Source organism: Gymnoscopelus braueri (genome assembly GCF_963280865.1).
Source record: "Gymnoscopelus braueri genome assembly, chromosome: 24".
NCBI lineage: Eukaryota > Metazoa > Chordata > Actinopteri > Myctophiformes > Myctophidae > Gymnoscopelus > Gymnoscopelus braueri.
The window spans coordinates 22,833,634-22,860,363 of record NC_137626.1 but is presented as its reverse complement, the minus strand read 5'-3'; the positions used below and the strand labels follow the sequence as shown (position 1 = coordinate 22,860,363).

At 41.1% G+C, this 26,730-nt stretch overlaps 1 protein-coding gene across 2 annotated transcripts in view; it reads right to left on the bottom strand.

Annotated features, from left to right (window-relative positions):
- The window catches only part of mgat5 (alpha-1,6-mannosylglycoprotein 6-beta-N-acetylglucosaminyltransferase), a 145,780-nt gene that overhangs the window by 110,262 nt on the left and 8,788 nt on the right, over positions 1-26,730 (bottom strand). The window contains exon 2 of one of the 2 annotated variants that reach the window (XM_080422531.1): positions 7,215-7,737. In XM_080422531.1, coding sequence (XP_080278657.1) covers positions 7,215-7,455 — 241 coding nt within the window. In that variant the 5' untranslated portion in view covers positions 7,456-7,737. Of the gene's footprint in view, positions 1-7,214; positions 7,741-26,730 lie in introns of both variants that reach the window. The other variant, XM_080422532.1, reaches the window with a different exon arrangement.

Below are 26,730 nucleotides of genomic sequence, written 5' to 3'. Positions count from 1 at the left end.
CAAACAGAAAACTGGCCTCCCCCTTAAACTGTGAAGTTAAAAAACATATTACTGACAAAAATGGAAAAGATTTATAAAAACAGGGCACCCTGGCGGTTATGTGGTGTACAAATGTGATGTTGGTAGTCTCATAGTCGCAATATCCTGGGTTAAATCCCCCCCATCCAGGTGCCTGTGCATTATGTCATCTCTCTTCCCCGCCCATCACTTCCCTGTCTCTCTGCTTTCAGAAAAAAAATGAGAAATTAAGTAAATGTAACATCATGGCACATGAGAGAAGAGCAGAGGGAATCACCCCCCCTCCAACCACACCACTACCCTGTTAGTGAACTAACCCTCGCACTGAGATCTTAACTCAGTCATGGTGAGGTCGACAGATGTGTGTGTGAGTAGGGGGGGCTTTTAATCCATATTTCTATGCTGCTGAGTGCTCTCTCCGTGTTGAATGTCATTTTATCTGTCTTTTCCTGTCAGAAGATCACTAGCGACATGCCATTTTAAACGCTTCACGTCCGGTAGTGGAAAGGACAGATGTCGGACGGATGAGGGAAAGAATTAAATAGAAAAGGAAAAAAAACCTTTTGAAATTAAGAGCATCACAGTTCAAACAGTGGAAAGATGTCGAGAGGAACATCAGCCTTTTGGTCAAACATAATTTCATCAGCCAGCTTGTTACTCTGAGTTCACATTTATTTATTTTTTACCCCGAAGGTCACCTTGAAATAAAAATGGAATGACTAAAAGAAGAAAAAAGAAAACAACAAAGGGCACATTAAATATAAAAAATATATAATTAAAACACACAAACGCAAGGGAGGTGCATAAACCGATGCAGTTAGTTTAGCTGTTTAAAGACCCTGCTTAAGGACTGCTAAACAAGGCTACCACCACTGTCAGGTGACCAAAATGAGTAATGGCCTGCCCAAGGACAATTTCCTGCCTGCCTCGACATTTCTTAGAGTGATAATGCAATTGCTAAAACACAAATCCTACTGCATACCCCTTTAGCCCTACATGTCACGTAATGTTTGACAAAAAAACGAATTATCCAGTAATTTAGATGGAACTAGAAAAAGTGCTCCTCGGAGCACAGGTCTCCGCCAGGTCAGGTACGTTATTCTGGCCTCCTGGTGGCGCTATAATAGGCCAATGTGAAAAGGGTGCCAACCGTGCCATTTATTCTTGCATTGACACTGCATTCATGATTTGAGGCATTTTGTTCAAAAAATGTGTTTTGCTAAATTAGACCTGCTGGTGGTGCTATAACAGGCCAATGTGAGAAGGGTGGCATTTCTTCCTCGGCCTAGTGGGAATGTACGTGTGAAATTTCACGGAAATCCCAAGCTGTGTGTATACTTTGAGGATTTTTGTTCAAAACGGACCAATCCTGCAAACTTTGGAAGCTAACCTTAGGCAATGAGAATGGAATATGGGAATTTGGACAGATCCGTGTTGATCACATGACTATAGTGATACTGTGTACTGATTCGCATGACGTTTGGATAACATTTGTAGGAGTAATATTAAAAAATGGGTTTTGCACAAATCGGCCTCCTGGTGGCGCTATAACAGGCCCATGTGAAAGATTTGGGGCAGAGGTTCTGAATTGGCATCCAGGGAGTGTGTGTGCACAGTTTCGGAGCGACCGGGCCAACGGTGCCGGAGATTAGCTGGTGACAGACGGACACACACACACACACGGACACACGGACACACGGACGGACGGACAGACAAGGGGTAAAACATACTCTCTCGCCATGCCTTCGGCCTGGCGGAGACAATGATGATAGAACAAATTGTGTACGTGTGTGCGTGCGTATGGGAAGGAAATAGAAACAAATGGTACACATAACAGGCGTCCATCCCACAAGGGACAAAGAGGCAGGATTTCGAGATACAATTTCAGCCTCAACCCAACCCAAGTCTCACCAGGGGATGGAGGGCAGGTTACACTGTTCACTGATATACTGTAATAACTGTATATACCGTATCCCGTTTTAAAATGTGCTTAAAGGAGAATTCCGGACTAACCTTTTTCTTACCTTTATCTGATGTTATTATATCCTAGAACGAGTGATACAGTAGAACATTTTCATAACTCCATCGCGAGTCCACCGCAGCTAAAAACGTGAGCGGATGGTCCTTGCACTAAAATCGCATATTTGTATAGCTTTTTTTTTTTATATCTGACGTTCATAATGACAGAAACAAGCGTTTTTTCGAGCGATAAAAATACACGATTTAGCACAAGGACCATCTTTCACGTTTTAAGCTGCGGTGGACTTGGGACATTTTCTACTGTACCACTCGTTCTAGAATACAATAACATCAGATAAAGGTAAGAAAAAGGCTAGTCTGGAATTCTCCTTTAAGGGAGGACTGGCCGGCCGGCAGGCGGGTGGACCACGTCGTCACACTCATGTCACTGTGACTCAGCCAGAACCATGTAGGGAGTTCCCAATGCAGCAATGCCCAAATATGGATTGTGTTGTCTAACCTCGTCATGGTATCACGTGCAAACAAATCAGTCAGCTCCATATATGGGCACAAAAGGGGGGCATGCCCATATGTGGGCATACACTGATGACATCAGGGTTCTCCATATATAGGCATAAAGGACTGACACGATACAGATATCTCCATATATGGGCATATCGGTTGGGTCGGCGGTGCGACACGCAGCGGCCCGAACCTCTAGTGTATCTATATACTAGAGGTTTGGACGGCCCAAACTTCAAGCCATCTAATCGGTGTGTGTGTGTGTGTGTGTATGTGTGTGTGTGTGTGTGTGTGTGTGTGTGTGTGTGTGTGTGTGTGTGTGTGTGTGTGTGTGTGTGTGTGTGTGTGTGTGTGTGTCTCTCTCATGCTGCCTCCCGGCCGGTCCGCCCTCACGGATTGGCTTTCAGGAAGGTCAGAGAAGGAAAGATGACCCACCGTCACCCCCTTGTCATGGACTTCTTCCTTACAATGAAAGAAGGTACATTCTGTGTTTCTGTGACAGATTTTGTGACAGTGCCTCAGGAGCAGCTTCAGGTGCTGACATGTTCCTGGAGTTCTCGAGTGACTGAGAGAGAGTGCGTGCGTGAGTGCGTGTGTGCGTGCGTGCGTGAAAAAGCAAAAATGGCAGATCTAAACGCTCACAACGTACTGTATCACAAACGAGCTTGTAGATGGCTATTTTCACATTTTTTGTACGCCACCACTGTACAACGAAGTATAATACAGTGTGCCGGGGCGCCTGATGGAGGGGAAGGGAACTGGTTGGAATAACGTGTTCCTTCCACGCGCTACGTCCAACCAGGGAAACTCTCCCCTGTCAGGTGACAAGAAGGTCAGTTGGCTCTCATGCATTGAAGGAGGCATGAGCTCGGCCCTGGCCTCCCTAGGTTGGCAGAGGGAAGGTAGTGCCCAGGATTACATAGACAATTGGCACTGGGTGTAAAAAATAGGGTTACAAAATCTCGGGATAAAAATTAAAAAAAAAAAAAAAAAAATACAGTGTGAAGATTAACACATCGGGTGCCAAACACGGTCTGAACCGTGTTTGCGCAGAGTAGCGGTCCGGTGCCGAACACGGTCCAGACCGTGAAATATGTCTTTTTGTTTTTTTCGTTTTTCTCCACACGGGCGGGGCTAGAGCAGCTCTGGGAGTACCCATTGTGATCTTGAGAAGGATAGGCCAGATAGCTCACCGGAAACAAAAACATGGCTCCCATCCACTTCCTGTCTATTTCCTTCTTTAAAACACCTATATCTCCGAATCTGTTTCCGGTGGGGAAAACCGGTCATGCGCGATGCGCGATTCCCCCCATTGTAACTCGCGAGTGAAATGTTATCGTTCCAGGCTGTAGCCAGGGTCATCGCGCAACATGAATGGATGTTTTTTTTTACATGGATTTGCTCCTCGTGGAGTCTAGAGCTTTAAACAGCAAAGCGCAGTCAATGGGGAGAATGCTGGCACCCAACGTAAGTTGTTATGAAAAAATGCTGGCACCCAATGTGTTAACTGATCAATATTATTATAAAATTATAAAAGATTATAAAAAGTATAATAGAACGTGCTTCTCGATTATTCGGTTATAAATCGGATATGATTCTAAATATCAGTTTTATTTCAGTTAATCGCCCAGACCTACTAACTGTGTAATTTATCATTTAAGGGATAAGATGGGGTAGTAGTGTATATAGGTAAATCAGAAAGATAATATTATATAACTCCTTCACTTCAGGGAGTTAAATAGGGCTTTATGTTAAGAAAGGATAACAGAAAGCCTGTCAAACGCCATATATTATTTTTCTTGTAGCTTTTGGCTTCCTTAAAAAGAAATTGCCACAAATCTTTCTCCAGTACAATTTCATTTCATTTTATATTAATTTGTTAGCATTTAAAAACATATTAAAAACATTTAAAAGCTCTATATGAATTGAGTGAGAGTGATAGCAGTGGCAGCTGTCTGGGTCTGGGTTATTCTCTGCAACATCTGGTGTGTTTGCCACAATCAGCTCAAGTTAATAGAGGGTCGAAAAGAGGAAGTCATTAGGGCCATATCGAGGCTGACCATTAATGCTGGGGAGCAGAGGCAGGAAATGTCCCAGTACCCAGTCTCCCCTGTGTTATCTGATCCATGTCACGAAAATGGATCTCAATGTGATTTCAGAGTGCAGATAACGGACTGTGCAGTCTATGAAAAAAAAAAAAATAGTGCCATCGAGATGCGATCTTTGTTATGAGAGAAAGAAAGAAGACAGGCTGGACAGCATCCAGTTCCCAGGAAACAGAGCTTGCTAATACCATGGTAAAAGTTGGATGTGGTTTTGTCCCTAGAGATCACATGATTTAGCATAAAAGGGCCGTTCACACTGAGCACTAGAACTAGAACTATAAAAAATATAGTTTTAAAAATCTTTCTAAGTTAAGTGGATGGCAGAGTTCACACCAACCGTTAAAAAAATACAATGGTGAAAGACATACATTAGAGTCATTTAGTTATAGTTATTGTTATAGTTATAGTGAAAACTGGTGTTTTTATTATGAAACAACCAATTACCACACAATTTAGCAACACAATGGTATTAAAATCTAAACAATAATACTGCACATGCTTATGGTGTTTTTGTTAGGATAAACACAAATGTCAAGGTCAACTGTCACTGCCGATAGAAATACAAAAGTAGAGCCTGTGATGGTGGTGTGGATGGTGTAGTTTGTGGGGGGGGGGATTCTGCCAAAGGTCTGTCGAGACAGCTGCCTGAAAACTTTGCATATGCTTTGCATGCACCTTGAGACACACGTGAGCAGTTTAATGCTCCCCGTTCACTCTCTGGGCTTTTGGTGATTAGCAGCCCATACATCTGAACACCTGCAGTTTAATGAGGAAGAGATCTAGTGTCTCCGATTGCCTACCCCCCTACCCACACACACCATCTCTCACACACACACACACACACACACACACACACACCTACAGTATAAGCGCCTGGCTGCCGCTGACAACCACAAGCCTCCTCTGTTTTCCCCAGAAGTGAGGAGCATCGAGTGTAATGAGCAGCACTTATAAGTGATCGTTTTGGGCTTTGTTGCTAGAAGAATGTGGCCTATATATTCAAAACGGAGGTACTCCTAGAGGTAAGTGTTTGTGGGGAAATTAATACCAGAGCTAGGCCGAGGTTGTTTTTAAATCGAGCGACTGGCTAGCAAGCGAGTCCCAGTGGTTTCTCGACGTGTTCTCATAGCTCACTTTGGCAGTCATTTTGTTGTTGGGGAGGGAGTTGTTGCATGCTGCATGGTTTAGAACAAAAGGGAGGCACTTGTCCCATAATGTTTAATGGCAAGACCGAGGGCTGATGACAAGCCGGTGCATTTTCACTAAAATGTTTGCTGATGGCCCCATTAAAGCTAAAGCTAAGGACAGGTACTGTAAGCCATTCTATACCAAATAACATCTCCTCGCACGCATACCCCCCCACACACACACCCCCATACACCCCCCCCCCACACACACACACACACACAATATCCTTAAAGTTTAGCACTTGAGCTCAACATTTCAGTTTGAGAAATTATATTATATGTACTGTATGTCCTGAAGTAAAATACAGCGTATTTGACAGGTGACTGAGTGCTGATAATGTCCATTACCAGGACAGTAATACTACTGTCACGGATCAGCAACCTTGGTCAGTCCTTGAGGAGAAACACAGCAAAGAATATCGGCTTGCGACTGCATTTTTTCCCAGACTGACGCGTTTTCCCGAGACTAGATCCCCTGTGATCGCATTAGAGTACAATCAATTCCAATCTCAAGTTTCTAATGAAGCTTCCCATTGACCCATACAGGTCTATTAATGGCATGAATAACTTATCGATGGCCTGATATGGACGTGCGTGCTATTAGGTTATTATGGTCCGGTCAAGCTGTATCAGCAATATAAAAAGGCTAGCGGACGAGATTTCCCAGGATGTACTAAGCGCTACCAACTGTATGCTACTTGAGAAAGAAACGGAGAGAAAATAAATGTAGCACATCCAAAATTTCAAATCAATGGAGGACAAAGTACTCACATTACTTCATCAGAGCTATGATGAAGGCTCATAGCGGAAACGCATAAGCGTTCGTTTATTGGTGTGTGCCAATAAAAAAAGAAATGCGAGTACTTTGTCCTCCATTGATTTGAAATTTTGGATGTGCTACCTTTTTGGGATTTTTTCAATTGCTTTTGATGTGTATACTGGATTTTGGGTCTAGCACTCCACTGAGAAAACCCATTGTTGATGCACAACCTCTTTTTCTTATTTAGAAAATATATGTATTTGCAATGGGTCATGGCATAATTCACATAATGTCATTGTTAATACTTATGGGCATATTCTCCTTTCAAGGAATTTTATTGTGTGTGTGTGTTTCAAACTGCTAATAAAGTATTCAATCAATCAATGTTTTAGCTGCAGCATGTGTTGTGTGGTGCTGTTTGTTCCCACAAACCTAAAACTGCCTAAATACTGGAGTTAGTGGAACGTGCGCCCGTTCAGAGCGGGCCGATTGTGGAACTGCTTATCCAATCAACTTCACACTGTTGCTAGATGAAAAAGATATCTAAAATAAATATTAAATAAATACATTCGAGTGATGTGACTACAGTAAAATTATGAAATAAAAGAATGAAATCAAAGAAATCAAAAACATCAAATATTTAATTCCATACTGGCCACTCACCATATGCCGTCATGGTGCCCACGTAGGGTCCGTCCATGACACTCTGGTTCTCCTCAGCCAGGGCTTTGATGTAGCGCTTGCTGAGGTCCAGGATCTGGTGGCGAAGCACAGAGCTGCTCTCGTGGCTGGCCCGCTGCTGGATGGTGAAGTGCAGCAGCATCATACCCCAGATGAAGCCGAAGCTCACCAGGAAGAAGCCCAGCTTCTGGGACGACAGCTTCCACAGGAAGGGGGTTGCCATGGCCGCGGGTAAGAGTGAGAGATAGCAAGAGAAAGGAGAGAGGGGGGAGGGAGAGACTGAGGTCAGGAAGGAGGAGGATTGAGGGGGTGGTGGGATCAGGAAGGGAGGTGAGGCATGGTGGTGTCACTCTGTAGCAGCAACGAAGGAGGTTGGCGTCAGTGGCTGCAGTGGTGGAATCAGCGTTGGGCGCCTCTGCCTCACGGGCGCTGTTCCCGTCTCTGGCCCCTCATTATCTCTGAGGCGCATCACAGTGGGCCGGGTCCGCGGGTACGCCGCTGCATTCTGCTGGGCGAGAGAGAGAGAGACAGACAGAGAGAGAGGAGATAAGAGACACGGCGGTTGTTCAGCCAAGGCTGGCAGACCCTGATAGAATGCGAGTCCTCTGTGGTAATGTTGCGATTCGTTTGACCGATAAATGAATGATCCGACCTCGAAGCACCTGGTTTCAAATTAACACACTTCTTTCAAGCAAAATGGAGCTGGGAGGATTTTATTTGAATGGGACAAAGGCCTATGCAATGCTTTCAATTAAAACGGAGTACAATTGAGCAAGAAATTGTACAGCGATATATCTACTGTAAACACATGCAGCAAGCACTGAGCAAGCACGTTAGCTTTAGTTAAGACATGAAAGGCACTGAGACAGGAAGAGCTCAAAATATATACACTGCTGCAAAACACAGACAGAAAAGTATTAATCTTTATCCTTCAGTACCGGTGGGTGCTGCTCTGAGGTGCATCTGAGGACACAGAAGGAACTAGCCAAGCGTGGATGTGGGTACACAATGTATTTCACAAGCTGAATGAAATCTCTTAAACTAAGATGCCAATTTATAACCACAACACCTCGCACGGCACAGAGGTACACAAGTTGACTGTGTGTGTGTGTGTGTGTGTGTGTGTGTGTGTGTGTGTGTGTGTGTGTGTGTGTGTGTGTGTGTGTGTGTGTGTGTGTGTGTGTGTGTGTGTGTGTGTGTGTGTGTGTGTGTGTGTGACATACTGATATATCATCTTAACTGTGTAAATATTTCATCAGTAGAGTTGAATGTGAATAAACAGCACAAAATATCAAACACTGTACTTGGATACCAATTTCATAATTTACCTTAAATAGGCAACTATATCGCATTAATTTAAATGCATTACAATTTAATGCAGCATCGTTGTTCTTCTTTTTTTTTTACAATGCAATGCCTTAAAGCATTTTTTAAAGACAGTATTTTATAATTTGCCTTTATTTCATTCATTTTGCGTTTACTCGTTTTATTCTTCTGTGGTCCGACTCCTAATTGTAATTCATATGTGTATAACTGTTCTCTAACTTATTTGTTTTATTTATTGGCTCTGTGTGACACAGCCGAAATGCCAATATACTAGTGCTTATTTTGTGTCCAAATAGATTGGGAATTTAATCATAGATCTAATGAAAGTATGGCTGATTGAACTCACTTTAGACATAACTATACCACCTATTGTTTTGGGTTTTTTTCAGGCAAATTGAATTATCCAACAATGGAGAACATTTCTCTTTGGGCCTTTGTGAAGAATTTAGGCTTAACTCCAGTGTAAATGCCATCTTTGATCTGCGAGTACAAAAGGTGGCAAAACAACTGTAAATACTTTGCTTGACAATGGCTAAGCAAGCAAAGGCTAATGGCACACTACAGTATATGCAATATTTACATTGGCAAGACTTCTAAACTCTGTATGTCCTTAACTGAATTACTTTGTAAAAAAAAAAGAAAAAAAAAAAGAAAGAAAAGTGTACCTTCCCACTTTGAATTGAAGTTTAGATTTTTTTTCAGCAAATAGAAAATTGTGCTGTATGAATAAAATTGGACTTGACTGACTCTTTCCTTGTCTCCATAACCCAGACATGGTCGTCTGGGGGGCTTGTGTATACTCCAGGTCATGCACAGGCAGCAGGCTGTAAATTAGCCAGGACCGAATGTGTAGCACGCCAGCTGATAAGATCATCAGTTTGCAGGTATTTGTAATGGGTTAAAGGACAACATGTTAAAGCAAGATTATACCCATTAGCCTTCCTACACAATAGGCCATAACCTACATCCTCACAAATCCAACTTCCAGTCCTTGGCCACACACACACACACACACACACACACACACACACACACACACACACACACACACACACACACACACACACACACACACACACACACACACACACACACACACACACACACACACACACACACACACACACACACACACACACACACACACACACACACACACACACACACACAATTAATAATCAACCTTCGACTAATCATTAACTTTAGAAGTCTACCACTCAATGTTTTGTACCGTATTTGACAATTCAACCAAAGCAGTGCACGCTGATGGGTCTTTGATATATCAATGTGTAGTCTATGTTCAGCATGCGTGCGGAGGCGTCATCAGGCTCTCGTCTATCTTAACAAGCCAAAACACATCCCACGATCATAACATAACAGAAAACAGTGACGCTTTCCCTGTGACATGATTATTTTCATCCGTCCAGTGTGAATGCACATCAGGTGGACAACTACGAAGTATTGACTCATTATCTTACCTGCGTTACATCTACTGACATTTATACTTGAATGTTGTCAGACACCACACATAAATAAATATATAAACATTCCACATTTCCGTTGACAAGCTTGTTCTTGACAATCGTCGTCGAATGCCCTCTTATGGCTACAGAGGTACTGACCAGTTCTGATATTACATTATGCGTTTTGTGCATAATCTTCCATGCAAAGTAAATATTAAAGTAAACAATTATAGTATTTAAATTAAATACAAAAATCATGTAATTTCTGAGCTCAGTTGTCAGCCCACACACACACACACACTGTGACAAATGCACATTATATTTATTATATTTATCTGCTTGATCTATGGGTGTTATTATATACGTGTGATATGTAACATCTGATCTACTTATGCATGTTATTATATACGAGTGATATGTAACATGTTGGACACTGTAAGCAATATAAGCATTTCCTATTCACGTGGAAGGTAATGGGTCTGATCAGTGGGTGATTGAATGATTTGTGCCACCCGACGTTTCAAATAGAAGGTGTGGTACTGGGGGGAGGGGGAACAAACAAGCCTGTGTACCGGTGGGAACGGGTGGAATCGAGAGGAGATCTCCTGAGCGCCAGTGATACTAGTTTAAGATGTAAAGTGTTAACTAAACAGTAAGCTGCAGCCAATAACAAAGAAATAGCGAGCCCAGCGGAAGAGGAACGAGTCGTTGCTGCCGTGGGGTTATAATCGCGCTGGATTTATGAATGGACCGTCCGTCACCGAGAGGATTCTGACGGAGCCGCGGGTGAGATAAGTCCATATTTCTGTTCCTGAGGATTACAAATAATGGGGTACCCCGAACGTTAAAGTTACCTTCGGACCGCGACGAGCGGAAGATCGTTATCGTTTCATTTGGATATAAGGACTAATAGACTTACTCGAGAGCGTGGGAAAAAGAGGCCGTTTGGACAGTAGCGCGTGAACTGTTGTTATTGTTTGGAGCGTCGGTCTGCGGTGACGTTCACCCTTACGTCCGAGTAGTTTGTTTATTGTTTGCATTTGAATGAGATTGTGATCAGAAAGAGCTTGTGAAAGAACTATTGTTTTGTTCATCTGTTTGTTTATTTCTTTTGTTTATTAGGGAAAGAGTTAGGGACAGAAGTTTATTTAAAAGCCGAAGTGTATTATTTATTTACCATTTAATTAGTCAATTGTTTATTTTGTGGCTTTATTATTAAATTAATTTCAGTTAAAAACCTGTCGATCCCGTTGATTTTCCTTTAGTTAATAATTCTCCTTTCAAGGTAAAGGCCGATTGTTACCACACACACACACACACACACACACACACACACACACACACACACACACACACACACACACACACACACACACACACACACACACACACACACACACACACACACACACACACACACACACACACACACCAACTCTCTCCCTTTATCACTTGTGTAGCTAAACGGCTGTGAACCAGCATTGTCCCTCCACCTCCAGTGTTCTCATTCGTTCCTGTGCTGCTCTTCCGCCTCCTCAGCTGCAGCTAGATACCTGTTCAGCTGTAAGCAGGGGTGCTTCTACTGCAGTGCATCACTCACAAAACACCAGGCAGCGTCTGCGTTGTGCACACAGGAAGCCAGGGGCTGCTGGGAAGAGTTTATTTTTTACTCCCCTGTGGAAAGCAGCCGCTGGTGTTAAGGCCGATTCATACTTCGTCGCGCTCCAAAAATAGCCGACCTACAAGCTCACAACGCGTCGTGGATGCAATGTGTTGTGAGCTTGTAGGTCTGCTGTATTTGGCACATGACACTGATGACAGAGCATGAATTAGGCTTTATAGGCTGATGTTAAACTGACCTACAACCCTGTTATCCCCCTCTCTCTCTCACACACACACACACACACACACACACACGCACACGATGATTTGAAGATGTCCACTGACTATACTGATTAAGCCAAAAAAACTCACACGTCCAGTACCACATGTCATGTGTTGCATGTGTGCTAAAAATATGTATTTCTGTGGCCAAATCTAACAGCACATTAAAAACATTGGATTTGCCACCACCTACACCTACAACAATTCTCACCAAATTAAAACAAGAAATGACAAAGTCATAATATACCCGCTTGCGGCAGGCTTTTTTTGCCCCAATCTGCAGCACAAAATGTAAAAGTTGTCATTAAAATAAAATCTCAGCCATTCCAATGCAACAAAAATAACTCCACAGAGGTTCATTGGTTGGCTACCAATATAAAGTGTGTGTGTGTGTGTGTGTGTGTGTGTGTGTGTGTGTGTGTGTGTGTGTGTGTGTGTGTGTGTGTGTGTGTGTGTGTGTGTGTGTGTGTGTGTGTGTGTGTGTGTGTGTGTGTGTGTGTACAATATCAATAATAGTGAAAATAATTGATCTACAATCTCACAGATCTGCTATTTTCACCAGCTGATATAGTTACTTCATAATGTAGCCTACCCTTACCCAAGTCAAAACTACAGTGTTTCACTTAGAAATGTATGAACAACAAAAATGAAGACACACACACACACACCCAGGAGGACTGGTTGATAGTGTTGTCTGCATTGTTCCTGGACAAAAGACAGGTGGTGACCAGTTAGTATTCATTTATGTATGAAAGAAATAAACTATTATCACAATAAACTAAGTGAGTCCATTGAATACAGGTAGCCTAAGGGCAGTCATGTTAAAAACATCAACAGTGGTGGAAAAAGTACTGTAATGTTTTACTTAAGTAAAAGTATCAGTACTGCAATGTAACCCTAACCCTTTATAAAAGTGAAGCTCACAACTTGTCTTTTGATTTCACTGTTTGAAACAGGGCTTGAGTTGTAATGCATAACTGCAAGTTTGCCCTTTTCACTACTGGCTTACATGAGAGAAAAACCCAAATGGGTCCATTTGGTTTCATTAATGTCTTTTGTAAATAAAGTATTCAAAAAAACGTCATAATAAAAAATAGCAGATCTACAAGCTCACAAGGCGGCGATGCGTTGTGAGCTTGTAGATCTGCTTTTTTCTGATAAAATTCAGCTGATTTTAGCGTCATACCTTACATGAAAAATGTTGCTACAGTAACCTTGGTTATAGTGTTTATTCATTCATTTTTAAACAGGGCAGTCATGTTAAAAACATCAACAATGGTGGGAAAAGTACTCTTTACTTAAGTAAAAGTGTCAATACTGCAATGTAAAAGTCCTGAATTCAAAATTGAGTAAAAGTACAAAGGTATTGGTATCAAAATGTAATTAAAGTACCAAAAGTAAAACTACTAAAATGTTTGAAAGTATTCACACCACGACCACTGAACATGATCCACCAGACTAAAATCTTGACTGTGCAAATTTAGAAAAAATCTATAGTGCTCAAGCATTTGCAAACATACAGTAAGTAATAGAGGTACAATGTTACATTAATCTGCACCTGATCACCTGCAAATTGGCCTATTTGAAAGATCTATTTGTATCTCCATCACAATTAACTGGAGTACTTTCCTGCATAACCAGTCAAGAATACAGTTGACACTAAAGTTATTATTATTATTTAGCCTTTATAAAAGTGAAGCTCACAACTTGTCTTTTAATTTCATGCAAGTTTGCCCTTTTCACTACTGGCTTACATGAACAAAATACCCAAATGGGTCCATTTGGTTTCATTAATGTCTTTTCTAATTAAAGTATTCAATAAAAAAATCAAAAATAGCAGATCTACAAGCACACAAGGCGGCGACGCTTGTAGATCTGCTATATTAATGAAACATGTTTTGTGTTACGCTGATTTTAGCATCAATTTTGATGCTAAAATCATCATCAATCTTGGAATGGTTTGCAACATTTTAATCACAAGGCCCGTACCTTTAAAATGGTATATAGATTGACTATGTAGGTGACACACACGCTAGTGTAACACACACACACACACACACACACACACACACACACACACACACACACACACACACACACACACACACACACACACACACACACACACACACACACACACACACACACACACACACACACACACACACACACACACACACACACACCCCTCACGTACTAGTGTTGCCATGTACACTAATTATAAGCGACCTCGTTTTCTGTAAAGTTGCTTGTAAATATAGGTAGTTGCTTTTTATTTGTTATTATTTTGTTGTGAGCTTGTAGATCGGCTATTTCCAAATCGTCTATTTTCAAATAGCCGATGCATATAGGTTTAAAGTGCTCAAGTATTATGTTGAGAAAATATAAAGTCATTACAGCACCATAACATGGTTAATACATTTTTTTTTGGGATGTACAATACATGAAAATTACAAGAGTAATAACGCGACTTGCGTCGATAACTAATGGGGAGCGGACATTAGCGCGCTTGGCTAAAAACAGTTAGTTAGTAACATCATACAAGCTAACTATTAGCCAAATTCGGCTAGCGCTCGGAGGAATCCATAGTCCCATAGCTTGGGAGGACGAGGCCGCCCGTTCAGAGTATGGGAAAGTATCCCATTGGCTTAAACGACAGCCAATGACGCAAATCTGTCGAATGCAAATGAAAGTGTCGAATGCAAATCTGTAATCTGTCGAATGATGAGTAGTAGGTCTGCCTCTTGTTAGACCCGCAGCTTTCAGCAAGCGGGTAAAAATAACTCGTAAATAATGATTTAGGTACAATACTGTGCTGCTCTAGCAGTTTCACACACTTGTTCCGTTTTTCAAAGCTGCCATTGCTCAGTCTGGATTTAACACATGAATTAGTTGTTTCTAATTTGGTATTAGAAACATAGTATGCTGCTTTTTCTGCCACAGCTGATATGTGCCACTACTAGTGATGGCTGAACGAACCACCCTACTCGGTCCAGAGCCACAGGGCAAATCGATATTCACGTTAACTTTATCCTGTTGGATTTAGGTATGAAATATCCAATGTTGCTAGCTGCAACAAAATCTATAATGAACTTCAATACAAGCAGCGCGTTAAGGAGAAAATGCGGGTTTGTATTTCTACCTATAAACCACAGGTAGGTTATACTTTCATGTTTAATGGCTTGGCTTTTAAAAAATAAGCTCAAGTTTCAGAAGCTTTGCTCTTAAACTGTAGTTTATAGAGATTAGGAAACCACAAGGCATTTCCAGAAAGACAGATGATGATAAATATTTGAATGCTGTTCACCTTGTCTTTAATGAGACATTTGGCTTCGTTTGCTGCATTCGGGGACTGAAGTCAGTTGCACAACATGCATGTTACAGATGCTGTGTCAAAGACTCGGTGTCAAACAATACGTTTTGTATAAATATTAAATCATGTGACGGTTAACCATGAATAACCATGAACACTCTAAATGTACACTTAAATATGCAGAGAGATCATGTTTAAAATTGTGATGGTGTCCCTTTAATCTTTGCAGTTACTTTCCTATATATTAATCACACGTGCATATCCACACATACACACACACTCACATGTAAACACACACACGCGCGCGCGCGAGCACACACGCACAGACCAGTGTATGGGGGGCAGTGGTTACCTCCAGCCAGGAAGCTTGTGTTTCCAACACATACCGCACTGTGACAAACTGCAGGTGAGTGAGGAGAGAGGACAGTTGAGAGAGTAGTGGAGAAGATTTTTACCAAACCTAATCCTTCACTCAATATCATCCCATTGTCTTTTGGCATCACCTACATGGTCCAACTAAAGTGTGCTGGTCCATACAACTGCAGCCGTTAAATGTGTGAAATGTGCTGGTTGCTTACTGATTTTCAGGTGGCAGCAAAAACTGGCAGCGTGGGCAGTAACACGACATTGAATTGGCAACGCATTTGCAACGTCTTGTTTAGGGCTGCAACTATCAATTATTTACTTGGCGATTATTCTATCGATTACTTTTTCCATTAATCGAATATTCCGTATGGAGCAATGAATAGACACAAACACACAATAGATTGTTCTAAATCACTACATTAATTAGTTAGATTAACCCATTTAGTGGCCAATGTACAAGCTTAAGGCCAAACCGCACCAATGCAACAAAACAGTTTTAAGGTCAACCGCACCAATGCTCCTTGCAACTGCCATTGGGGATAATGGTTGCAAGTACTTGCACGTAGTTGCATGGCGAATCATTGGTGTGGAGCGGCCTTTAACATTGCGTTATGACACTGTCATAGTGAGCTTGTAGATCTGCTATTCTCGCTATTTGTAAAACATTTAGAGAAAAAAGCTACATTAAAATAGTTGCACCCAAAATTTATATATTTTTAAGAAATCGATTATTTTATAATCAATTCAATCAATTTGTTTGATTAACTGTTGCACCCCTAGTAAGTCTTGTTGGCAGGACATAAGACTTGTTATGACAGTAGGCTATTCCTGGGAATGTTGGAAAACAACGATGCCTGGGGAACCAAAAAACTCTCCCTTTTGCATCATAACCAGTATTGTTGCGTGGAAGCCAACAAAGCATTTCTGTGAAGATAGATCGCACCACCACAGGAAATGACATGAGGAAATGGTAGCTTGCTTGTGTCGTGGTCTGATTTTAACAAGACAACAGCAGAAGCAGAACCCATTCTCACTGTTTGACATGTAGTGCAGATATCAGGCGGCCATCAGGTAGTTTCCCAAACTAACCACTGCATTTACATGCAATTACTTTAATTGAAACCACACCTTGTTGTGTTGAACTAAGTGTGGGAGGAATGCAATCTTCCTTTAATTGTTTAGCAGAAATTTGATTCAATTTGAATTTCTCATCCGAATAATTACTAAGGACAGATGTTGCACCAGGTAATGCACATCCGTACTGTAGGCCCACTTGACAAACAAGCCTGGACTACAACAAGTCTATCCTGTGAGTGTCAAAAATGTGAGCTTTCATATTTCTAGAAGTCTGGGGAAATTAGCCGCATGACTGAATATTTGTTTCTAAACAATGTTGTGAATGTTTCAATAGGATAAAAAATCTTCCTCCCAAAAAAAGCTCTGCTGGTGTCAAGTATTGCTCAAACTGGGCCATAGCAGTGCTAGAGTAAGGGTAAACATTTTATAATATCTACCCAGCTATAGAAATACTATTAACACCCAACAAGTTAAACAGTCAACTACAGATTCACTGGCTGACAATTGGTTAAAAAAAATTTAAAAAGAGAAAAAGATTACTTAACATTCACTATAATGGCTTTCCTCAATATCACTAAAGACTAAGCTTCAAACCTCCCAAAACAAACTAATTTGACTACTTCTCGGACTGGGGCCCATGTCCCATTTGCTAGCCTAGGATGGCTTAGGGTAGAAGTCAGACAGGGTTAAGCAATTGAAAATGGGATTGGCATTCAAAATACCCACATATCTGACAAATTACCACAAAAAAGTGAGCGACACCCACAGCCACAATACCAGAGGGAGCGACAACAACGCCCACCTTTAAAACAAACATGGGTAAATTCTCCTTCTACAGCACTGCCACCCAAGTGTGGAATGCCCTGATCCCATCCCTTAAAAATGGCTTCCTTTAAAACAGGCCTGAAAATCAGTCTTTCAGGAGGCCAAAGGAGGAGGTAATTATCACTTCTTCCTTAGACAGATGATCACCCCCCGCCCCTTTTTCCCCCTACTCTGTACATATAGTGTTTTATATGTGTGATATTGAATTATGGCGTTATTGTTGATGTTATGTAAGTTATGTTGATGAATTGAATACATAGGACCCCAATGGCAACAAGACCGCAAGGACTTTTTTGGTGTCATCCTTTTGGACCAATTGTTTGACTGTACTCGTGCTGTTTTGCATTTCTGTCTAATAAACAAGAACAGGAGACCTGGCCTGCCAGACTCCTAGTGGTTGAAATCTGAATGGCTGGGTAGGAAAAGAGGGACAGACAGACCGACCAACCCTTCTTGCAGCATGATTACGTCATCAATGTGAGAAACACCTTCCTTATCTCCCACTCCTATCAGCATGATAGAACAAATGACTGTACCTAGTGTTGTTGGGTTAAGACATGAAGCAAGACATGACAAATAGTATTAGTGTAGTTCGCTTCCCAGCGAGCCCACTAATTACATTATGGTCACCTCCCGATGGTCCTTTTCAAAACACCCTATTAGGCCTAAACCAAAGATGAAAACAACAAATCAGGAAGGAATTACAGATTGGCAGTTAGACCTGCAAACCTAAGCCTCTGTGTTGAGCCGATAATGTAACAGCACAAAACAAAGACTTTGCAAAAAGAGGAAATGAAACGAAAGTTAATTTAGAAAGCCAGTTTGTACCCGTATTTATATGTAGCCGTTAAGACTGTTGAATTAAAAAAAATATATATATAAATATATATATATGAAGATCTTTTTAATGGATTAACACCACAGCTGGAGAGTGGCTTTGCCTTATATTTGCTGAAGCAGGTGGCTACAGAGAGAGCAAGTTCAACTAAGGCAATGTCTTTCTGCCAAAATAAATGCAAAGTGCAAAAGTATTCAAGTTGTTTTCATAGTTAAGGAAAACACAAGAGCTACTCCCTGCAATACATACAAATTAGGAGGATAATGATATTTATTTTAAAGGATACCGTTGTTGTTAAATCTTAAGTGCTCATAAGTTGACGAGCACATGCCTAACCTGAAAAACCAACAGTCGGTATCTGGCAATCGCCCAGCCCGACTTTGAATTCCAAGTGTCAAGTTAGGCTGCTGTTTTAAATGTATCAACATAACGGTAATTTATTGCTTGATACATATCCTGCTCGGGAATGTAACACTCTGTGGGAGGAGTACTATTAATAAAGTCACAGCTAAAGCCTAGCTCACAACTGCTGTGCTGTGGTCTGAATGACAATGTTATGACTAGAAAGCAGAACAATCAAAAAAATCTCACATTACAAGTAAATGGGAGATTGATGTAGGGAACACCGTGGATTCTTGAGAAATCATACCCGTAGCACAAGCTAGTGATTTGTGGGACTTGGCTTATCAAAACATAACAGTTCCACAAAGCAGAGTGGAGATAGATATCAGATTATAATAAAAAACAGTAATGTCTTTATTTTCAGGCTTGCTTCAAAGATTGATTGAAACAAACTTTGGAAAGGAAAACACATTTGGCCAAAAACCATCACATATTTGCAAATAATGCGATACGAGAGAGGCCCAGAGCACACAAAATATTAAATAGCTCTATAATTCTTACTGACACCCTGAGGCAATCGACACACAACTAAATAAATGCCTCTGGCACATTCATTTGGAAAAAAATAAAACAATATCCAATAACCAATCAAAGCCAAAAGAAAGAAAGAGAGAAAGATAGAGAGGAAAAAATGGGCTCTCTCTCATCTGCATTCAAGCGTTGATGCTGTAAATGAGGCTAAGTGCGGGGGGGGATTCAGCAGCCTTGCCTTTGAAATGTGTCCTTCTCCTGCTCTCTCAAAGCAACGTTAACCAGGTCAGGACCACAACAAGCCTTGATGGCCAGCATTGGCCACAGCACTTTGTAGCGTGTGGGTGCAAGAAGAGAGCCAATGTACCAGCAGCTAGGCTGTTATATGACGCACCAGCCAGCTCTCTGTCAAATCTTTATGTATTCATTGGCATAATTTCTTTTATACCTTTGCAGCTGACCATGTGTAGAAAACAAACAAACAAACAAAAGCTCTGGAGTGACAAATAGGGGGGAAAGAAAATATGAGTCCGTCAAGGACATGGGGCTGAGGATGCCAAGAGAAGAGCATCTACCTTTTGCTTGGCTCTCACAAAAGGCAGAGCCACAGTACAAAAGCCTCTTTTCATCTATCGGACTCATAATAAATAGGTCAGATACGCCTGCAGGAGCAGATTCCAGCGAAGCTGAAATCTCAAGACAGCACATTGGCCCCCCCCGCCCCACCCCCCACAAACACTGGGAATATGCTGTTCTATTACTCACATAAGAACGGATTAATATATAAATCCTTTTTAACAATCCTGCCGCAGTTGGTTTCAAGGAAAGAAAAGGGTAGAAGGCAACATTCCCTTATATTTCTTCTACCTTCTGTTCCCTCTGGCTCAACTCAACTTTTCTAAGGTTTCAGTAGAGAGGGAAACCCTCTTCACTCCACCCAACAACACAAGCTGTGTAAATTAAGTTAATGAGGCAAGCTGTAGGCGGTGGCATTCTGCAATCTGCAGCGTTAGATAACATCAACAAAATCTGCAGTATCGATAACTTTGACAAAACCTGCAGCATCGATAATATCAACGCTTTCTCCTTGCTCAGGACTCTGTTGGAGGTGTGTGGGGGGGAAACAAGCAAGCAGACAGTGCTCAAGGTGTGAGTGAGTGAGTGAGTGAGTGAGTGAGAGAGAGAGAGAGAGAGAGAGAGAGAGAGAGAGAGAGAGAGAGAGAGAGAGAAGGATTATGCACAGCAGCTCACTGTGGCATGTCTAGTACTGCTCGCAGGTTTTCCTGTGTGGTATATGACGGAACTTCCTGTGCCATTCCTTCATTGACATCTTACAATTACGTCAACTTGAACAAAATGTTCTTTGGCTACCAGTACAAAACAATGGTGTTGGTGGCCTACAAGGCAACCAAACCTACACCCCTCCTTGTTCAAGCCTACCCTAAACACCCTCCCTCAACGCTCCACACATCCTAGACTCTTCTCTCTCCTGGCTCCCAAACTGTGGGATAAACTCCCCCTTGCACACTGCAGAGTGCAGACACACTCTTTTCCACCACTGCAATCTGAAGACTCACCTATTCAGACTCCACTTCACCCCCTACCTTTCCTTGCATCCCTTCTTGTCACCTTTGATAGATGCTATTTCTTCCTATGCTGGTTACTTATTATGATGACCACAAATCAGATATATTTGCAGAATATTTGCAGATAGCATGTTGTTTAGACAGATGCTAGTTTTGATGTTTACCTGGTATCCTAAGTTTCTCTGAGACACTACATTGTTGTTCTCTTTGCAATGTTTAGGTGACTATTTACCTTTGTTGACTACGGTTCATGCTTACTCTGTTTACTCTAATCTCCCACTTGTAAGTCACTCTGGAATGGATAAACATAGACCTGCTAAATGCCTACATTGTAAATTGTTGTAACATAATTTCGGTCAAAACTGATCATAGAGTCTTACAAGTCGCTCCCCTCGCAACTGCAGGCTTTCCAAACAGGGGCTGGGAAGGAGAGACTGCTGCATGTCCCCCCTAATCTTTGGAGAATTGGTCACTGCGGAGATTCACCACAGTGAACTGTACCTCCATTTCAGACAGCTTCTGGCTTTTAATTCAGTAACTTAATTTGTCTGGCAGCGTGCCTACTGCCTCGATCATCACTACCGGCCCAATGAAACCTTATGTGACAGGTAGCAGCTTAGGCTGCAGAATATGTTATGATCCTTTGCTACTTGATATGATAGCAGAACTACCTGCTTTTTTTGCAGAATAACAGAATAGCCGGGAAACAAAACTCTGTTTATGTTTAGTGAAGTGAGTGAAGAAATAAACCATTCTATCATTGATACTTACTGCTGTTTTTTTTGTTTTTGTTTAAAGAATACTACATAATTCAATACTTTATTCTAGAAGAGCATTGTATGTATGATCCCTGAATGTCCATCCGTGGATATTATCGCAGAACAGTACACCGATCAGCGCCACATTTCTTGTGCCCGGTGCCAGTAATCCAAGGAAGTCAATTCCTGAATTAATTTAACATTTTATGATTTTAAAAAAAACATATTTTTCACATTTTGTGAATTAATAATAATAATCTCAGAGACACCTTCCCTCCATAGTTGGGCAAGGCCGACCTCATCAATAAGACGTCATTGATTTACAGGGAAGAGTCAAGAAAGACACTCCGTAAACTGGAGGTACTTGTAGAGGAGAGGCAGACTTAATGTATCACAGGCCCTGACATGGGAATCTAACCCACGAACATTGGTGGCTATTAGGATGCCGCGTGAAATATCCACTCCTGCCAATCGCCCTAACCAGCCATCTGTACTCTTCTTGAATGTCTATTTGGCTCCATCTCCACATTTACACCATCAATCATGAAGTCTATCTCTCAGTCAATGTCAACGGAGCTGCTCCAGGCTATGTGTGACATTGGCAAATGATAACCTTGTTTTTCCCCATTTCCAGCCATGGGTAGGGAAATGGGTTTACTTGTTTACTTGCCAAAGGGAATGATAACCGACAGGATTATGGTAAAGAAACAAGTATTTATTTTGGAACAATGATGGCACTATGCCAGGTCAACATAATCATCCCACGTTGAGCCGTTCAATAGCTTTCGATTTACACCACTGTCCTCCTAATAAGAAAATTCAGCCCTATAGTGGCCCAGCATCCCCGTCGACCAAGAACAGATGGCCGAGCGAGGGTAGGCGCTCCATTTACCTTTGGAGCTGCGATTGGAGCTCAAAATAACGCACATTTCAATGATGTTGGGCGAATATTCCATAAGGTAGCCTCAAAGCCATTTGACCTACTACTATATTAATTCCACTGCATAACTCTGGGTCTAAAAGAGAAGGGGAGCGTTCTGCTGAACCGAAATAACATTCACTAAGAGTCTGTTGCATAACCAAAGATGGGAAAAGTGTGGAATATGTTCTAGATGTGACCGTGGCTATCAATTATGGATCAACCATGGAAAGGTATCTATTTTTTCCCCTGAATGGGAACAGAACAGGTTCCGAACAGCCTTTAATCTAACTTTTTTTTAAAACCCCACAGTTTGGTGACAAGAGCGCTTTCAAGAGCAAACTGTGGCGTGGCGTTCCCCCAGTCCCCACACAGAGTATAATGAAGACAAGTCATCCGAATGAGGATGAATGCTCTTTGCAGTGGTCTGCAATCAGTGTCTAGCGACAACACTAGATAAAACCCATAAAGCAATATATCAGATATTTCTTAGAATTGCCCAAAAAATATAGATTTTGGACACACTGTATCAGAGAAAATATATTCTGGGTGGCCAAATCTTTTATTACATTGAAATTCCACATAATTATGTACATATAGTACATATTGAGTATTTTCTGTATTTTCTTTCTCTTTTTCGCACAAATTCATGAGAAAAACACATCATCAAGTGAATCCCACTATTTAGTTGGTCACTATAGATCAGTGGTTCTCAAAGAGGAGTACCCAGCTAAATGTGTTAATATAGCATCAAAATCAGTTTAACCACTTTAACCCTACATATACAGTACATCGGCTATTTGAAAATAGCTGATCTACGAGCTAGATCTTCTATTTTCAAAACAACTCTTGAAAAATCTTTTAAATAAATAAATAAATAAATAATTGTGAACCATCTTAACAGCATCTTGAATGGGGGTCACTGGCAGACATTTTGTTTAGATGGGGGTCTGCGGCCAAATACAATACGGAAAAAAAATGATTGACATGAAAACGTTTGAGAACCAATGTTATACATGTGGTGACTGTACACGTACAGTATGGTATTAGTGTGCACGGTGTAACTCCCCCCTGTAACCAGGCTCATGGAGACGTGACATTATCGACACTATGGCCCCAGCAACCATGGAGACCGCTGTGACTCTGCATCTTAATGGGCTCCTTTGCACAAGCCCCGCCTCTTAATTATTCATTAACCCATTTTGACCGGGAAAGAATCTGTGTAAATTTAAGATTTCTTTGGCTATTCAAAAATAGCAGATATACAAGCTCATAGCGCGGCACTGAGTGCCGCACTACAAGCTTGTAGATCTGCTATTTTGTGAAAAATCGTGAAAATATGTGGAAATCTTTAAATATATATATATATGTATATATATATATATATATATATATATTTTATTTTTTTTAATTGAACATTTGTAACTCAAATCTTTGCTTCTGGGGATTCTACAAATGTACAAAAGGTTTTCTGAAACACTTATGTTGCTATAATATCAGTGGAACTTTTTCATGTCAAGGAGCCCCAAAATAATATGTATTTGGCTGCGGACCCCCATCTCAAAATATTTTTGTTCCAGGGACCCCCAGAAGCAAAGATTTGAGTAAAAAAAAATAAGTGCTTTAAAAATATATATATATTCAAAGATTTGCAAACATTTTCAAGATTTAAAAAAAAATAGCCAAAGTATAAAACAATGGCTATAGCTACAATCTGAATTGACACAGATGCGTTCCCGGTCTTGATGGGTTAAGCAAAGCAGCCTAACAGGCTGACGAGCAGTCCACTGTGAGGCCAGCTGGTGACAGAGATATCAAGAGGTAAGGTGATCATCGGGGACAGGATTTCCCACAAGAGAATTAGGCCTAATGTAATTTTATCCAAAGTGTGAGTGTTGCCGTGATCTGTGTTCTCTCATCACCTTCCAATGGTGTGTGTCTCCACAGACTCCGAGGCATTGATAGGTGCCATTGATAGGTCCCGCATTATGCAGGGATACCAGGTTTCTGCATGGCTTTCTTTTAAAGCCCCCCAGCAGTATGGATTAATCAATTGCTACTTTTACACAAATAAATTAGATTTTTACTGCATGACTATATATATATATATATATATATATATATATATATATATATATAGGAGACAGAGGTGTTTAGGATATGGTATGTCTGTGTGTGTGTGTGTGTGTGTGTGTGTGTGTGTGTGTGTGTGTGTGTGTGTGTGTGTGTGTGTGTGTGTGTGTGTGTGTGTGTGTGTGTGTGTGTGTGTGTGTGTGTGTGTGTGTGTGTGTGCGACAGCGTGCACATGTTTGTGTGTCTGTCTGTGTGTGTGTGCGTGCGACTGCGTGCACATGTTTGTGTGTCTGTCTGTCTGTCTGTCGGGGGCTAATCTCCGTCGCAATCAGCACCATGACATACAAATATTTCCAGCATAAGCTAAGATACAACTTCAAAGCCAAAAAAAAAATCACATCTACCTGTGACCTGGTGTCTGTCTGTCACTTTGCCAAAAGTTCTGTGAATCACTGGGAGGGAGCACAGCACAATAAAAAGTTCAAATAGATCAGTAGATACTCATTCGTACACTTTGCGCCAGAAGGTGGGCAACTCATTCGTGAAGCATGAATGTGCTGTAGTGTTGGTTGGAATGAAAATCTTGGCCCTCCGTGGCACAGGATCAGAACCCACAAAGCAATCACAAAGTCAACAACATTATTGAGCAGAGGAAGTTCTAACAGTGGGCCTCTCTTCCAGCAAGCCAGCTTATTGAGAGGAATGAGGCATGGAAAACTGCCTTTCATGTGGTGCCGTTTCAATCCAACAATACAATTAGGACTATGTACCTCACGGAAGCACCAAACAAAGAAGTTTAATGGTGCCTTTTGCAATCTCTATTGTTTGGAGAGATTAGCACTTTATAGCCAAAGACAGCCACCTATGTCACTCCCTCTTTCCTGTTTCACAAGACAAAACAAATGTGAAATGTATGAAGAAGAGACAAGAAGAGTTAATGCACAGATTTTCTGTGGTTTCAATTATTCACGAGAACACAGAGCACACGCTTGCATGTAAATAATGTGTAAATAAATAATTAAGTTATCTCTAAAGCCATTTTCAAAACAATGCATGCCGGAAGAGATACGCCAGAATCCTATTACGGAACTTTAAGCTTTGTTTTGAAAATGAAAACATTTACTGTAAAAACTTTAAAGCTTTCATACACAGGAAAAATTCAATGTGTTTCAGATACAGTAGGAAATAAAAAGACAAAACACAGACGAATATCGACTGTCAGGCAGAAACCCTACAGTATGTCCATATTTATGTTTTTTTATACTTTACTGTCAGACAAAAGTAATGAAAATAGTTGATCTACAAGCTCACAACACGCCCGATGCATTGTGAGCTTGTAGATCTGCTATTCTTTATATTTTGGGAAGTTTTTAAACAAATGACAAAAACTAAAAACTAAATAGGGATGCCAGCAGGTTTAAAGTCTTCCGTCGGTTTTATAAATATTTAATCAATGAAAAGTATAAACAAGAGATTAAATAATAACTACATTGTATCCATTGCACAGGTTCCTTTTTGCATTCCCTTAAAAGAAACCGTTTTGGACAAGGTTTCCACCCAACTGCAACAATATGCAAAATAAAACATTTGCACATAAATTCCATATTTAATTCTATACAAAGAGAGTGTTACGACCCTCTAACAACACAGATCCCCGATCCCTACAGCTACATCCGTAACAGAGAGTAAAGAAAAAACTAAAGCTGTGTGTGTCCCCTCCTCCCTTGACTGACAGGAATATCAGTCATTGATCCAGAACAGAGAAATCTACCTGCGGGAGAATCCTGGATCCTGTGAAGTTGACCTCCATAGACGAGGTCAGGCAGAAAGATTGCAAGCCGCTGGTCAACTTGTAACCTAAACCTGACAGAAAACTTGACACTTGCTTTTTTTCTCTGTTTTTCCCCCCTTTCAGTGAACTCTGATCGTCCTCACAAAAGGAATCGGGTCAGCATTTTAATTCCCTCCCCGATAGGAGGTGAAAAAAATTAGAAAACATGCTGAATTTTACACCGACTCCACAGAATATGAAGCCAACCCGCACAACAGGAGTTGTGACCTGAAAACACCTTCATATTGTTCTTTATTTCTTTGTGCTTTTTCCTTACTCAAAAGCACTCCACCAACTCTTTGGATGGAAATAGGTTTTTGGGAGGGAACGAACACATTGCCTCAAAATCTCCCTCAGATAGAAAAG